Source organism: Atractosteus spatula, chromosome 6 (assembly GCF_055471065.1).
Source record: "Atractosteus spatula isolate fAtrSpa1 chromosome 6, fAtrSpa1.hap1, whole genome shotgun sequence".
NCBI lineage: Eukaryota > Metazoa > Chordata > Actinopteri > Semionotiformes > Lepisosteidae > Atractosteus > Atractosteus spatula.
The window spans coordinates 54,244,038-54,259,021 of NC_142711.1; the positions used below are offsets into that span (position 1 = coordinate 54,244,038).

The window sequence follows — 14,984 nt, forward strand, 5'->3', positions numbered from 1 at the left end:
TTCTGTTTTCAGTGTAGGTTTTTAGGGATGTCATTTATATTTCTTTTTTTGCCTATTTCTCACATTGTTTTGCTTTTAATTGTTCATGAGAATTTGATTTTGGTTATTGAGTTAATGCTGAAAGTAGTGATGTAACCTTAGCTCATTTTCACTGTCAGCATTAAAAGACATCCAAAAGTAAAAACTGTAGATAACACTCCACAGTTGTGTTCACTCCTTGCAATTTCATTCTACCTGAAATGAAGTTCAGTAGTCTTAGAATGCAAACTGATGTAGTCTTCCTCCGGGTGTGACCGTTACATGTTTATCTTGATTTTCAAGCTGGTAGCTTGGCCTCTTGCATCGTGCAGGGCCTGACACAGATGCTTATCACAGACATGCAGGTGTTGCAGGTAGAAGCTGGACATTTTCACAGTTTTTCAGTGCTCATTTTAATGTAGTAGAGCACTATTAGGAAATTAATGCAGCTGTACACAAACATTGAAAATGAGAGAGCCTCTTTGTAATGAACATAATGGATGGTGCTATATGTTCAAGAGTTGTTTATCTTGAGAGCTAGCTAGACCATAGCGCATGACTGGAGGATGTTTTATTCTTTTTTCGACATTGTGTTTGTTTTCAGCTGATTGAATATTAACGCTGCCGCCTTTTGTTTTTGCAGGTGTGTTTCCTGCACGAACTGCGGTGCCACGTCTCCAGGCCTGAGGTGTGAGTGGCAGAATAATTACACGCAGTGTGCTCCCTGCGCCAGCCTGGCTGTCTGCCCAGTCTGCTGCCGGAATTATCGGGAGGACGAACTCATTGTGCAGTGCCGTCAGTGCGACAGGTGGGGCCGCAGTGAACAGAGCCCCGCAACCTCTTAAAGCTGAAGACCGCCACCGTCACAGGCAGTTTTCACACTGCGTCCCCCCTTACTGCTTCCTTCTCTCCCTCCATTGAGCTCCGCGGCCGAAACGCAGACACGCAGTCTCTGGTTTCGTTTTTAGTTTTCTTTTCCTCCAGGAGTGCTTTTGTTTTGGGTTGAAATTTAAAACTAAGGTTTAGTTATACAGCTGTAAATCTGAAACAAAAAGGGTTTACCTTTAAATTAAACTGAGGTTGTGGTTTTGAAATGAGCTTTTTTCCCAGATGGCATACAACAGGGCTTAAGCTGAACCACGGTGCTGCCTATTTTGTGAAAAGTGAACAGCTGCAAACGTCCAAAAATGCATTTCAGGTTATGTTTTGTTTTGGTTCAATTGATTGTGTGCTGCCCTGAAGTCATTTGTAAAGTCATTAGACAATCGATAAATTGTTGGCAGTTTACAGGTTTTTCAGTTACACTGGCCTATATTTCATACAGTCCTTTCTGCACACTCAATATGCCATATTAACACATTCCCTCACTGTTGTAGTGACACAGAGCAAAGCTACATATTTATCAGCTTTCAGAAATGACCTGCAGCAGCATCAATGAATCTCCACTGCACAGGTACCTAGAGTGCATTTCACAGTCTGATGGAAATGCTGCTTCAGGTGTGTGTTTGGCCCAGCTCAGTTTTACAGGGGCACCAGTGTCTTATCCATTGATGAGCTGCTCTTTCTGATTCTGGTTTCTTTCTGCCCCCTCAGGTGGATTCACGCCTCATGCCAAAACCTGAACACTGAGGAGGAAGTGGAAAACGCAGCAGATAACAGCTTTGATTGTACCATGTGCAGAGCACGGATGACACCATGCCAGGGTAAGGGCCAGAAATGTAGATTATTCTTTATTTTAGAAGCTGGCTGATTATGCTTTTATTGTATTGACATTGTTTTTTGCTGCAGTTATACCCCCCTTTCACAACCTTGCATTTTGTGGGCGAACGGATTGAAAAAAGACTTCTGTTTGTAGCCTGAATCTTAGTGGGGGATTGGTGTACAAAATCCAGTGAACAATTTGTCATTAAATTGGGATTAATACTATTAAAAAGCTCTTTTGTTCTAATGCTTTATAACTTATTAGGCATCAAAGAACCATTTGTTATTTAGCTTTATGCAAAAGCAATGCTGGAGTTACAGTTCGGTTCAACTGGACATTACGTTAACAAATGCGTATTTTTGGCCACAGGCATGGAAGGCAGCGAATCCCCGATCTTGGCACAGATTGTGACAAAAATGAAGGAACAGGGTGAGAACACACCTGGACTCTCCGAGCCTAGGTTTGATTTTCTCTTGGTTGCCTTGAGCTTTTTTTGTTCTAACTTGTTTGCTGTCATTTTGTTGTTCCAGACCCACCTAAGACATACACCCAAGATGGGGTGTGTCTGACGGAGTTGGGACTGTCCCAACTGCAGAGCCTTTCGGTGATGGCCCCGCGGCGGAAAAGGCCGAAACCCAAATTGAAACTGAAGATCATCAACCAGAACAGCGTGGCGGTGCTGCAGACGCCCCCAGACCCCCAGTCTGAGCACTCCAGGGATGGGGACATGGATGACAGCCGAGGTACTGTTTTTTTTTTTAAACGCTGGTCTTTTGGATCTGGACAGGTTTCTTTATGGCGGTCGGAAGCCCATCGTTTCATCTTGCTCAAAGGTTTATCTGGGGCTGGGATTTTAAGTCTTTAAAGATGCAAATGTGCCTCTGCTAAACTAAACCAGCGTTGCAAAGGAGAGCTTGTTCTTCCTGCTAGTTGGCTGAATGCTTAGTGCCCTGTGTGGTATAGCCTGTGGTGACTGAGTATTTGAGGATGAATGCCATATCCCATGGCAAACACCCTGTGATGCTGCAAGCAGGTCCCATCGTTAGCTGGCCATAGTTTTGTAGATCTGTAGAATGGCAAATTATTAAAAATTCACCCCTTCCAAAAAAGCAAAACTACATTAGAACCCATAAAAAATGTACTTGAAATATTTTGTTAATAATGTATGAAGTTATTTTCTTTATCCATTTTATTATATTGACTGTCGTTAACTGTTATGGTGGTCTGAATAAGCTTCGTGTTTTTCTATATCTTTGACCTTGTGGGATCAATTTAAAATATCACCTTTCAAACCCTGTCTTCAGTGCAGAATTTCTGTTTGCCTCTCTTCTCGTTGTAACTTATTGATTTTCAGACTCAACAAAATAGCATTCAATGTTTAATATCTGTTGCAGACTTTGGATACTGGTCTGTTTGTTAGACTTCAATTATTGATATTGTTTTATTCATGAAGCATCTTTTTTGTTTTGAAATGGAACATTCATTAGATACCTATCGCTTATGTACAGATATCTATTATTGCAGTGTCCAGTGCTTTCTGTCCAAAACCTTTTCTTGGGGTATACAATTTAAATAAGTGAAATTTAAAACATATAAAAGAAAATGGAAGAGTTGTCGGACTGTAACAGAGCTGTCTGACAGAAGGAAAAAACATCCGTGGGAAATAACCATTTAGTAATGTGATTGGTATGGGAAGGAAGATAAGTTGCTGCTTTGAAAACAGTTCGCAGTCAGCAAATTATACCTGCTTTGACATTTCTATGATGATAGACTAGCAGCACACAGCTGAATTAATGTCTACCACATCCATCAATCCAGGGCCCTGGTAGGTAAGGCAGGAGTCGGGCTGAATTTTACACAACGAACCGGTTAACTCCTTAAGCCTCTTACTAGCCAGACGTTCATCAGGTACTGTTATAGTTTTTTTGGGGGTATTGTTTTCCAAGATAAGATATGATTAAAAAAAAGTTTAAAAAAGTCATTGAGTTATTATTCAAAGTCGCTGGTGGGTGATTTAGTCCCAACCTTGAGTTGCACTTCTAGATTTTAATTTTTTTTCTAATGGTACCTGTCTCTAGCTTTTTTTTTTTTAAGGTGTAAAGAGGTATTTCTGTGATGGTTTTTAAATGAGGCTTCGTTACATTTTTAATACTCTTCAGCGAGTTAATCCTGCATAATGCTAGCTTTTAAGGATCTTTTTTTTTTCCCCTCCCAGCTCAGAATGGCTGATGGCACCTGATTCGTATTTATGAGAATAAAAAGGTCTGGGTTGCTTATGCAACACTTCTTTTCCATTTGCAGAAGGAGACCTTTTAGACTGTGATGGAAAGTCTGATTCCAGCCCTGAGCGGGAGCCTGCAGATGACGACTCCAAGGGAGCCGAAGGAGCTGATGGAATCAAGAAGAGAAAGAGGAAACCGTACCGACCCGGTAGGGGATCTGATTGGAAAAGACAGCTCCGCTGGGCTGTGAAATAGTGCAGTGCGCACTTCAGATCCTAAATGCTGTCTGCAGTGCTGCACTTTTTTAGCCGGAGCCTCCGTGCCTCAAAATAGATCGTCTTGGCTTCCCCCAAAAATGCGGTTAGGCGGCGCTTTGCCATTTCGTTAAATCGAGCAGCCCTCGTCGCAGAGGGGATACAGTTGCGACGAAGGAAAAAAATCTGAACACAGTGCGTCAGTTTGTGGTGGTTGCTGTTTTGTTTATCTGCAGACCCTGATGCTCAACTGGCCATGCAGGCGATTTGATATACCAAGGGGTTGGAAGCACTGAGGAGTAAGGAAACCCCACTGCCTTTTAGAGTTCTGATTCTTGGTGGGTCTTTAATATGGTAGAGCTCCAGGTTTAGCAGTGTATTTTTTAAAGCTTTTTTATTTAATGTTGAAAGAATTAACAAATACAATATATACAATTGTAGTTCAAGTAGGTAGGTATACCTTTAGTTTGATCAGGTGAGAGAGATGGTTTATCCATCATTAATTTTTTTAACATACCTTTAAAGAGTTCTGCTTTGTCCTCGCTTGTATTAGTTTGGATTAAAGTTGGGAGTAATGGTTAATTCCATGCTGGAAAATTGAAGACAGCCCTACAGCTGAAACACTTCTGACTTGAAGGCTCATGAGCTAAAACGTTTCTTCTTTACTTGTTCCTTTGTAACCAGCACGCATTGACGCAGCTACCCTCTCAAACACCTTTAATTCGTTTGGGTCACTCTGAAACGGTTATTGTCATATCCAGTATGGTTTTTAGTGTTGCTGGAATGCTAAAATAGAAAAAGGAGAGCCTTGACAATGAAAATTTGGGGAAGCAGTGCCTTCATTTCTTACAGCTAGAGGTTTCAAGCACTTTGACAGTGGTCAGTTGAAATTGTCATAAGCTTTCTGTTGCATTACATTTGATCAGAAACCATTTCTGCGGTTTTATGCCGCTTTTCCAGTTTAAGAAGTGTTGTTCATGTAAGACAGCCACTAAAGTGCATCGTTCAGATTCCATCATTGCATATGAGTAAATTGCTGGTGTATCTACATTATTTATACGCATTCATACAACAGGCATAATCATCTTAAGAAGGTAATGTCTAGAGAACAGTTAAGATCTTAAAAGAGTGAATTTACAGTAAGTAGGCTGACATCTCACTTGGGTTGACAATAATGATTCAACATCTCACACTTCTTCACCTGAGTGAGTCATTTGGAAAATGTCAGTCCAGAAGGCATTGCCAGTAAGCACTAATAGATGACGATGGAGATATAAAGTGCTCCTTTTAATACAACAGGAAATAGTCTTGATGGTTGCTTTTTCTCCACATTTGCGTGTAAGTTGTTATATAGCTTTGAAGCAATGCTTTCTTTCAACTTTTTTTCAATGTTTTTTTCTCTCTCGGGGTCATAGGGAAAGAATGACATTTAAATTTCAATTTTTCTGTTTTGTCCATTGGGCTTTATCACAGGAAGCAGCCTCTTTCTCTGAACATGGGCTACATCAGTGATCATTTCCACATAGCATCATTTTAGATTAATTATCGTGATAGCATGTAACAAAAGCATATACCTTTTAAGTTTGATTATAGGCAAAACTAGTTTTATTTTGAGCAAGTTTTGATCATATAAAGTTGAATGTTAACTGTCCTGCGTAATGACTCAGAAATTGTGTTTTAGCCTAACTGTAACACAAGTTTGAAACTACACCTTGTTCTGATTCAAGAAGCTTTTCAGAAAAATGCCAAAAATGGGCATATAGAGCCTCAATTTTAATATTTTTGTTTACCACCTTGGACTCAAACCGGAATGCTCATGGCCTGCAATATCCTACTTTTTTTTCTTTAATGATCTCACATGAAAATGACACTGATACTACAAAACCAATGTGATTTGTCTGTTGTCTGTAATAGTAAGTAGTTTGATATAGGAAATCAGTCTAGCTTAAAGGCTCCTACAACTGAAAGTGTGGACATGGATTTATGAACTTTTCTTAAGACAAACTGAATTTAATGAATGTGAACAGAAGTTTTTTCTTTGTTTATGGACATGTCAAAGTACTGACACAGCCTTAAAAGGAGAATTTAAGCACTTTAATTTGCTGTGCAGTTAAAAAGGCAAGCAGGGTTCAGGGGGATTTGTCCTATGGATTTTAGATCATAAGCTTGCTCTCTTCCAGTTAGAGAGAATGCACTGGGATTTTCCCTTCTTGATCTTGAAGTAATTTCAAAGAGAGCTTAGGAGTGGTGTCTTCTGGGACAGCTGTTTCAAAGATAATGCGATACTGGTGAACTGTCCATCTTTTTTCTTTATCTATAACCTTCCTCCTCGCTGTGCAGGGGCTTTTCCCTTGTCAGTGCATCTCAGCTTGTGGTTAGGGTAATGGAAAAGAGCTGTCAGTTTTGTGGGATTTCTTTCAAGTTGTAGACTTGCCCTGAGCTGCCAGAGTTTGTTTGAATTATCAAGGTGGTTTTGAAAACAGTCAAAGTTGCTTTTTTAGTTCACTTTTTTCCATTATTTTAGATATCTTTTTTATTTTTATAGTGTAATATATTTGTGAAAGGAGAATGTTGGTGAAACCATAATGTTTCTAAAATTAAATAATACACACCTCTTTTTTTTTGTTTTGTTTTTGAAGTCCTGCCTGTGACACAACCTTAGAACACCTCTTTCATGTCTGTATTTTGTATATGGTTAAAAGGTGTGGGGCCTGAACTTGACCTGTCTATTAAATTGTACTTGGATATGCTCTTTTTTTGTGTGATTCAGTAGGTAAAGGTCACCTCTTTTTGTAGTCTGAATAAGCATATTAATTTTTAAACTATTTCATGAGTAGCTTGATTTGTAGAAGTAGCTTATGCCCCATGGACAGTTCAGAGACTTCAAAGTTATCCTGATACCTGTACTGTAGATTTTGTTGATGCATGAAAGCCACCAAGCAGACTTTACTTGAATTGTTAAAGGAAAGGAGATCACAGTGAGCAAAAGTCTGAAGATTTGGTATGTTATCAGCGATTGAAAATGAGACTTGTTTTTTCTTTCCCACACAATTTAACTTTATTTTGCTTTTATTAAATTTAGACTGTCCGACACACTCCATTAATTTGGCGATTCCCTTCAATTCCACACCAACCATGTGAAACGTTGCCTCCACAGGTATTGGTGGGTTTATGGTACGCCAGAGGAGCCGAACAGGTCAAGGCAAAACCAAACGCTCGCTCTCCAGGAAAGACTCTACGGGCTCTGTGTCTGAAAACCTCGCTGGGAAGGAGGAAGGTAGATGTGCAGGGAGATCTTTCTGTTCGGGATCATAATTACATGGAGTAGGGATGATAGGGACAGTCGTTGACTCTCAACTCTTAGAATAGCATTGTATTGGCATTTTTATGTTTTGAATTTTTGGAGATTAATTTACTAGCATAGTTTATTAATTAAATATAACAATAGTGCCATATTAGCACCTCGGATATCTGTAAGCAGAAGTAACGTTTGTTGCTAGATTTGCATGAGTTTCCTACAGGTTTAACAGTTTCTGTATCACACATAGTTAATGAACAAAAAGGCTGGTTTTATTAAAATACTGTAAAATCCACAAAAGCTGTCATTTGCAATAAATTTGTTTTTTACAGTCTTGCAAAGTGGGGGGAAAATGTTGGAATGCAAATTTTCACTTTATTGAATTGGTTCAGTTTAGTGTTTTATTAAAATGTTAAATATATCAGCAGAGTTAAAAGATATTTATACTTGAAGATATTTTTATAGTACGTTTAAAAATTCTCATGAAAGAAAATTATAAATTAAATTCAGAGAAATTACAAAAATAAAATAAAACCTATATAACGGACATAGCAATTGCTATAAAACCTTTCCAAAAAAAGTAGTAATTTTTGGGCCTAGTTTTAAAGTGTTTGTAGGACATACCTTTTCAGCAAGACCTTCTTCCTTGTCAGGCTGGAATGAGCAATTGCCTGACACTCCAGTTGAAGAGACAGTCCCTGGGTCAGAGTGCCTGGAGAAAGCAAAGAAGCGATACAGGAAAAAGAAAAACAAATTGGAGGAGACATTTCCCACATACTTGCAGGTGTGTTATCTATCCAGCCATTCTGTTTTACTATTTGTGCATTTTCCCGTGTAATTTGGCCATTTTTTCATCCTTTTGAGAGTTGTCCACTTGAGAGTAATTATGACCTTGAATACAACAAATATGGGAATTCATCCTTCGTATCAATTTTGCTGTTGCAAAAACTGTGGTGAAAAGAATATTGTTGTTAAGTATATATTGTTACGAAACTAGTGAAAATCAGGATTTGACTGAGCGGTTTAGTCAATTATTTATAACCCCCAACTTGTAAGTGGATTTCTAGCAAAATACCTGAGAGGCTGGTATAATTAGAGGCACGTGAATTCTTTAATCTCTGGCACAGCTTTGTTGAGAGGAGTAATAATCCAGGCACACTTGGTTAAACAAATATTTATTACAATGATACAACAAATTACTTACAACACAGAAGTTACTTTATGTACAGTATGTACAAACAAGGCATTTCAGAGGCCTAACATTTTGGTCACCCAGAAAACCTCAGACTGCTACTAAGAATGAAACTCGTAATGCCTACAGAACTGCCTTCTAACTTAAATATAAAACAACCTGCAGTTAAATCTCTCTCTCTGCACCCTGGATGCCACAGAACAAATGGGAGCCTACTGTATCTTCCTATTCATAAAAATGCACCCTAAGCAGGAAAGACATTTCTAGCTGAGGTATCTTTTACCCAGGAAACCCAAATTCCCTAAAAACACAAAATAGCAAGCTCTCTCTAACAAGGTTCAGATACTGAGCTCCAGTCAGGTTTGATTTGGATGATCATGAAGTAGGGGCTCTCGCCTGGCGCAAGCTCCTCTGGACTCCTCTCTCTTCTCTTTGTTGCCTGCTTCTTGTTTCTCCTCTCCTTTTACTCCAAATGTAATCTTATTGTCTGTTTCTGTCCTGCTCCTTGGCAGTCATTAACCCATGATGTACCTAGGTATAGGAAGATAAACTTTACAATCCTCTCTGCTCAAGGGACCCCCCAGACCTCAGCAAACATCCTCTCTCCTTTGAAGTTAGAAGTGTTTACCCTTCCAAGTGTCACAAACATTTATCTAAAATCTAAGATACTTCTCAGTCACCTAAAGCTGTAACAGTATATATACAGTTTGTGTATTATTGCAAGTCATTTCAAGTTTTTAGTTGATCTGCTATAGTTTAAGGTGGCTAAACAACACTGCATTGCAAGGCAACCCTAAGGAAGTAGGAGCTGTTATGTGCTTTTTGAGAGATGAGTGGAAACTCCAGCTCTGGCTTTGCCTGTCATTTTTTTGTTTGTGTCGTCTGTGAAGTGCATTAATCTTTTTAAGTCTTACGGTAATTTATGTTTTTGTAAGATCATTACATTCTTCTTTACAGGCCCATTAAATTGTATATGTTGACACTAGCAGAGGTTTGAATTCTCCATCTTATTTCCAATTGCTTCCGAGCCACCCATGTGAAACCCTTAATCATATTTTAATTTTACTTGTTCTAGATTGAGAAAAAAAAATCATTTGGTTTTCTTTGTATTTACAGGATGGCTTATACCAGAATAAAGAACTCAAATATCACGCAACAGCACATTAATAGGATTAGGAAGTCTTGTTCATTGTATTTAATAACAGATATTTTAAGTGTCTCTGCTGTCACCATGGGTTTCCTTGTACTGCAAGCTTCAAATTAAACTTAAAGTTCCTCACTAGAGGAATGACTTTAATCAATTATTTAAATCCCTACGCATTAGGCTTTTAATGTTTTAGCACAGTGGGGAGTAGTCACGTTGATAGTTGAAGTTGTAAGACTGAACTGGTACCAACTTACTTAACCAAGATATTCCCTGCCAGCAACAGGAGTGTGTTTTATGCCAGGCTCGTTACTGTCATGTCTAAGTATCCTCATAGGATGTGCTTACTGTGTGTCTTAATAAATGCATGGGCTCTAATAATATTCTGAAAAAAATAAAGAAACATTAGAAACCACAGTCTCCCCTTAGTTACAAATGTTTTAGTATGATAGCCAGTATGCTTTCACAAGAAACCCATGCGTCTTCATGCTATAGAGTGCTCTTTATTTATACTTCTGTTTCTTTGTCACTCTCATTCCTGTTGTTTCCTTTCCTTTCCTGGCTCAAACACAGAGACTATGATTTGATTTTAGTTGGTTTACGTTTTGCAGCAGCCAGACCCGTCATGTAAACTGTGAACGTGACAGGTTGTATTGTGGTTTTCTATGGTGCCACCTTATCACGCGTACCTCTGTTTAGAGTGCTAATCCATTCTGTCTTGTTCACTTTTCTCCTTTAGGAAGCCTTCTTTGGCAAAGACCTATTGGACACGAGTCGACAGAACCGGTTGAACTTGGAAAGCAATCTCTCTGATGAAGACCCCACACAGGCCGAGAGCAAGCCTCCTAGCGCCAACACAAGTTTTCTGGACCCTTCCTCAGATCCGCTACTAAGTGCAGCCACCACAGCTATTTCCTCCAAAGGAGCAACCCAACGTATGTTTCAGCAGACCAAGTTATCAGATCATGGAAGTACAAATACAAAGCAGCTGACCTGCCTTCCTCATATCGCTACAGATATTCCTTCTGAGATGTCCCTTCAGCTTTAATTACATCTCATTTCTTTTAGTGAATCCATAGGGAAGAGCAATACTATAACGTAGCATCTTTTTCACTGTGAAAACCACATGGTATATTAATGTAAATTTTTGTTCTTCCATTTAGTAACTGAACTGTCTGTAGGGTTTCAAGGCAAGTGCTTTCATATTGGAATTGTTTTGGGAAGTGTTATGTGAAATGAGGTCAAAAGAAACCCAATAGTGTAGGTTTATAGCAAATGTGTAATTTGGACTTTCTGTATTGGCTAAACGGTTTTGTTCCCAGCAGCTGGGGAGTTTGTCCGTGTTCAGGCTTAGTGTAAAGTGGCATGCTTAGGTTTGCATTTTTATACTCTTGGGTTTTGCAGGTTGCATTTATGATACCCACCTCCTTAAAACTATTTACGGTCAAAAGAGAACTATGTGAGCAATACTGCTCTCCAGCCTAGCAGTCTTACATCAAGATATTACACATGCGTGGCTGTTTTTTATTGATGGTATTGCATGGCGGCTGACTTCACTGATAGAACATAGTTGGATAGCAGGTAATTGCCCTGCCCTCTACAGATAAGTCTGTGGTTAACCCCTACTGTCAAGGCAAATGGTGCATCTTACTATAATCAATAGATGTTTTTGAGAAAGTAGGCCTTAAAACTGAAATATTTAGACATTCATATGCCAAGCCAACAAATTCTTCTTGCATATCCCACACCCATTTGTGACCATATGAATATATTAAACAGGTGTTCTGCCTGAACTTTTATCATATTGGAATAAAATAACCTGGTTACATATCTGCACGGTGAAATACGAAACAAAGGCCACTAGTTGAAAGTACAGAGAAGCATATTTAAAACTGAGAACAGGAGACACCTTTTCATATAAACGGAGGTGAACATGTGAAACATGCTACCCAGCTGTGTTGGTGAAGCTGATACCCTGGCTTATTTTCAAGAAACGTCTGGATGTGATCCTGCGATCAATAAGCTTCTAACTCTAAACTGGCATGAAGGCCTAAATGGCTCCCTCTTTTTTTTTTTTTAGCTGTTCTTATGAAAGAAGTATCTGTATAGTACACAAAAATGTTGACTGTGTTCGCCCACAGACTTAGAACCGATCTGTGGTTATAACAGAATGATCAATTTTATTTGCCATAATTTTTTTTTTTGAAATTCCAGCCAATTCTGAGGATCCTTTGGCTGTCCTTTCGGAAGTGCTGAGCAATGATGATGATATCCTGGGAATTCTGTCCGATGACTTGGTGAAACCTGGGGATGATTCAGGTATACAGGGGGCATCTGTGGGTAGTTTCAGTAAAAAAATACCTTTCCCCACAGGGCTGTGCAGCTTCATGTGGGTTCTCGTGAGAGTCTTAAATCGGTGATAAGCATCTTCTGTTTTAGTCACATCTTTTAAATTCTTTTGCCCATTTAATTGTATTTTGTTCTTGCTTGGGCATCTTATTTGTGTGTTGCCGTTTTACACAGTATACTGCATTTGTGCTTTATCTGAATGTTCTTTGCTTTTTCTGTCGTTTTTTTATCCGTTTCACTGGTTCCCTTTTGGTGTTTTTTTGTTTTCCAGTTTTGTTCAGTTTGCTTTTTCTTTGTTATATTCATCCGTTTTATCTGGTTTGGGTTCCTGTAGGTCTTGATTTATGCACTTTCCAGGTCGAGAACTCTCCCTCTCCATTTGGTAAGAGATTACACCATGGCCTAACCATGGCTAGAAGTAGTGTCGACCCTCTCTTGGGCTCTCCCAGCTCTACGCAGAATCCTGCCGTGTGTGTGTTGTGCTCAGTGTTTGCATGGTTCCTTTCCTTCTTTCACTTCTTCTCAGTAGCCCTCTGATCTTATTTTAATTTCTGTTTTGATGTACAAGATAAACTGCACGATATGCATTATATAGCACTCCATGATCTTGAGTTTTACTAGCGTTTCTGGAAAATGTGTTCTGTACTGTATGTGGTCAATTGAGATGCTTTATATAATTTATATTTATATTGACATAATTTAGTATGTACATTCTTGGCACTATACTTTTTTCCAGATACTTAAGTGTTAAATCTCAATAAAGAGGATTACGTAACGGTTCTTAAGCTTGCATTAGATGTAATTTGGAACCATGTTAATTGTAAATTCAAACTGAGTATAATCAGTTGTTATTAAGGCCTTATGTCCTATGGATTGTCAGTTTTAATCCAGTGGAGTAGAGATGTAAACAGTATAACTGATGGACAGGAATGAAGAACTACAGATTGCGAGATGTGCTTTCTACAACTTATAAAATATGCCGATGGCTTGTTCTCTGTCTTACTAATTATAAACCAAGACTTTGGAAACTGATTAGCTGGGGAGGTTGCATAAGGCAGGTGCAGAAGCTAACCCTTTGTGTAGCACACAGTGAAATGTATTTTCCTTTTAGTCCTAACCTGTAACATGTTACCTTGTTCATCAGATCAAACTGGAATACAGCAACAAAATTAAGGCTTGTGCATAAGCGGTCATTTTAGCAGCTGAGGTGTCTACATTTTTATTGCATAATCCTCAACATAGAATATCAATTTCAGTTTCTCTTTAGATTTTCTGCAAGATAGGGATGGAAATAAGGCTATGAATACATGGCAGTGTGATGCTTGCAGGTTTTTGGAACTCTTATCCACACTGTGCTGGATATGCTGAAAAGTGCTCTCGGTGTTCCTTCTTTTTTTTCTGCACATTGCTATCTGCTTAGATTCACACAAAATATAGTAACACACTGGAAATGTCAATTTCCTGGTGCCTGCAGCTCTTAAAACCTAATTCCCACACTTGTAAGAGGTGCCAGAACTCGATACGTTTTCACTCCAAAGCTTGGATTAGGCGAAAGAGATGAAGGAGCAGCTCCCCCTGTGCAGTGTGGTTTTCACTAGCATGTCAAGACATGTCAAGAACACATGTATTAGCTATCCCTTTGACTGGTCTGTCACTCCAAAAATAATAGCATTTTGGTGTTTTGGTTGTTTGTCTAGTCCTGGGGGCTGCACCTGAGGTTAAACCTGGGCTTCCTTTGCTCTCTTTAGCTGGACTGGATATAGTTCCCATTGCGGATGATCCGTCTGCTGCCCCACAGCAGACTCTGGGCCGGAGTGTGCGCCCCCTGCCCGAGGAACCACTGGATGGGATTCTCAGTCCCGAACTGGATAAAATGGTCACTGATGGTAAGGCAGAGGAGCTTTTTTTGGTCCCCTACCTGCTTTTATTAACGGGTACTTTCTTTATCTTAAATGTCTTTTCTCTCGCAAGACTCCAGAACGCTGTTAAACGTTCCAGCGTATTTAACTTGAAGCTGAATTGTTCTCAGTAGCGAGATTTCCATTCCAAAGGGCCCCAGCTTATCGGTTGCCGTGACTCAAGACATAAGTGCTGATCATTTAAGTACAGTAGAAAAGAGTTTGGTGAATCACACTTGCATATTTGTTTAAAAGTGCATGCGTCTTCCAGTGTGGCACATGGCTCAACCTAATTAATGCTGTGAGTTGACAGGAAACTTGAAAGGGACAGGGGTCGCAGCTGGATGGGAAGCTTGGCTGATTCAGACCTGCCTAGCCTTGACCGAGCTCATCTAATATTGGCTCTGAGCACTTGTTGAGGCAATTGGAAGTGCCTGGGAGTTGTCCTGTAAGGAGTAGGAGCTTAGTTTTTGTTGGCATCATTACTTCTTTTGAGGCTACAAATCCACAAGGACTATACCATAAAACTAGGTTTGGACAAACCCTGAATTCAGTTTCAGAGTGTTTTAAATGTCAGTTTCTCCTATTTTTAAAGATGTTTAAGATGAAAGGTACAGTTTCTGATCTCCGAATGTTTTTTTTTCCCATATCGTGTGTAGAAGTAGCTCTTAAATTGCTCACATGTAATGTAGCTTTTTTCTAAAAATGGTTCCCTTCGGGACATAAGAGTTTAGAATAGCAATACTGGCTCCCAGCATGGATTGAGCTCGGTGATCCAGGTGCTGCGAGGTTAGGTCTGGTTTATGTCACTGTGTAACTAGGAATCCCCAAACAGCAAAGCAGGCCAGTTCCACTGAGAGCGATGGGACAAGTCAGCCAGGCCTCTCTGGGCTGCTGGTAAAATGGT

General features: G+C 39.4%; 1 protein-coding gene across 12 annotated transcripts in view; it reads left to right on the forward strand.

Annotated features, from left to right (window-relative positions):
- The window catches only part of LOC148833053 (histone-lysine N-methyltransferase 2C-like), a 158,107-nt gene that overhangs the window by 100,454 nt on the left and 42,669 nt on the right, over positions 1–14,984 (forward strand). For all 12 annotated transcript variants that reach the window (XM_088918211.1, XM_088918217.1, XM_088918216.1 and 9 more), the window contains 10 exons: positions 662–826; positions 1,612–1,721; positions 2,090–2,149; positions 2,251–2,463; positions 4,022–4,150; positions 7,354–7,473; positions 8,148–8,278; positions 10,570–10,765; positions 12,045–12,149; positions 13,928–14,065. In XM_088918211.1, coding sequence (XP_088774337.1) covers positions 662–826; positions 1,612–1,721; positions 2,090–2,149; positions 2,251–2,463; positions 4,022–4,150; positions 7,354–7,473; positions 8,148–8,278; positions 10,570–10,765; positions 12,045–12,149; positions 13,928–14,065 — 1,367 coding nt within the window. The remainder of the gene's footprint in view (positions 1–661; positions 827–1,611; positions 1,722–2,089; positions 2,150–2,250; positions 2,464–4,021; positions 4,151–7,353; positions 7,474–8,147; positions 8,279–10,569; positions 10,766–12,044; positions 12,150–13,927; positions 14,066–14,984) is intronic.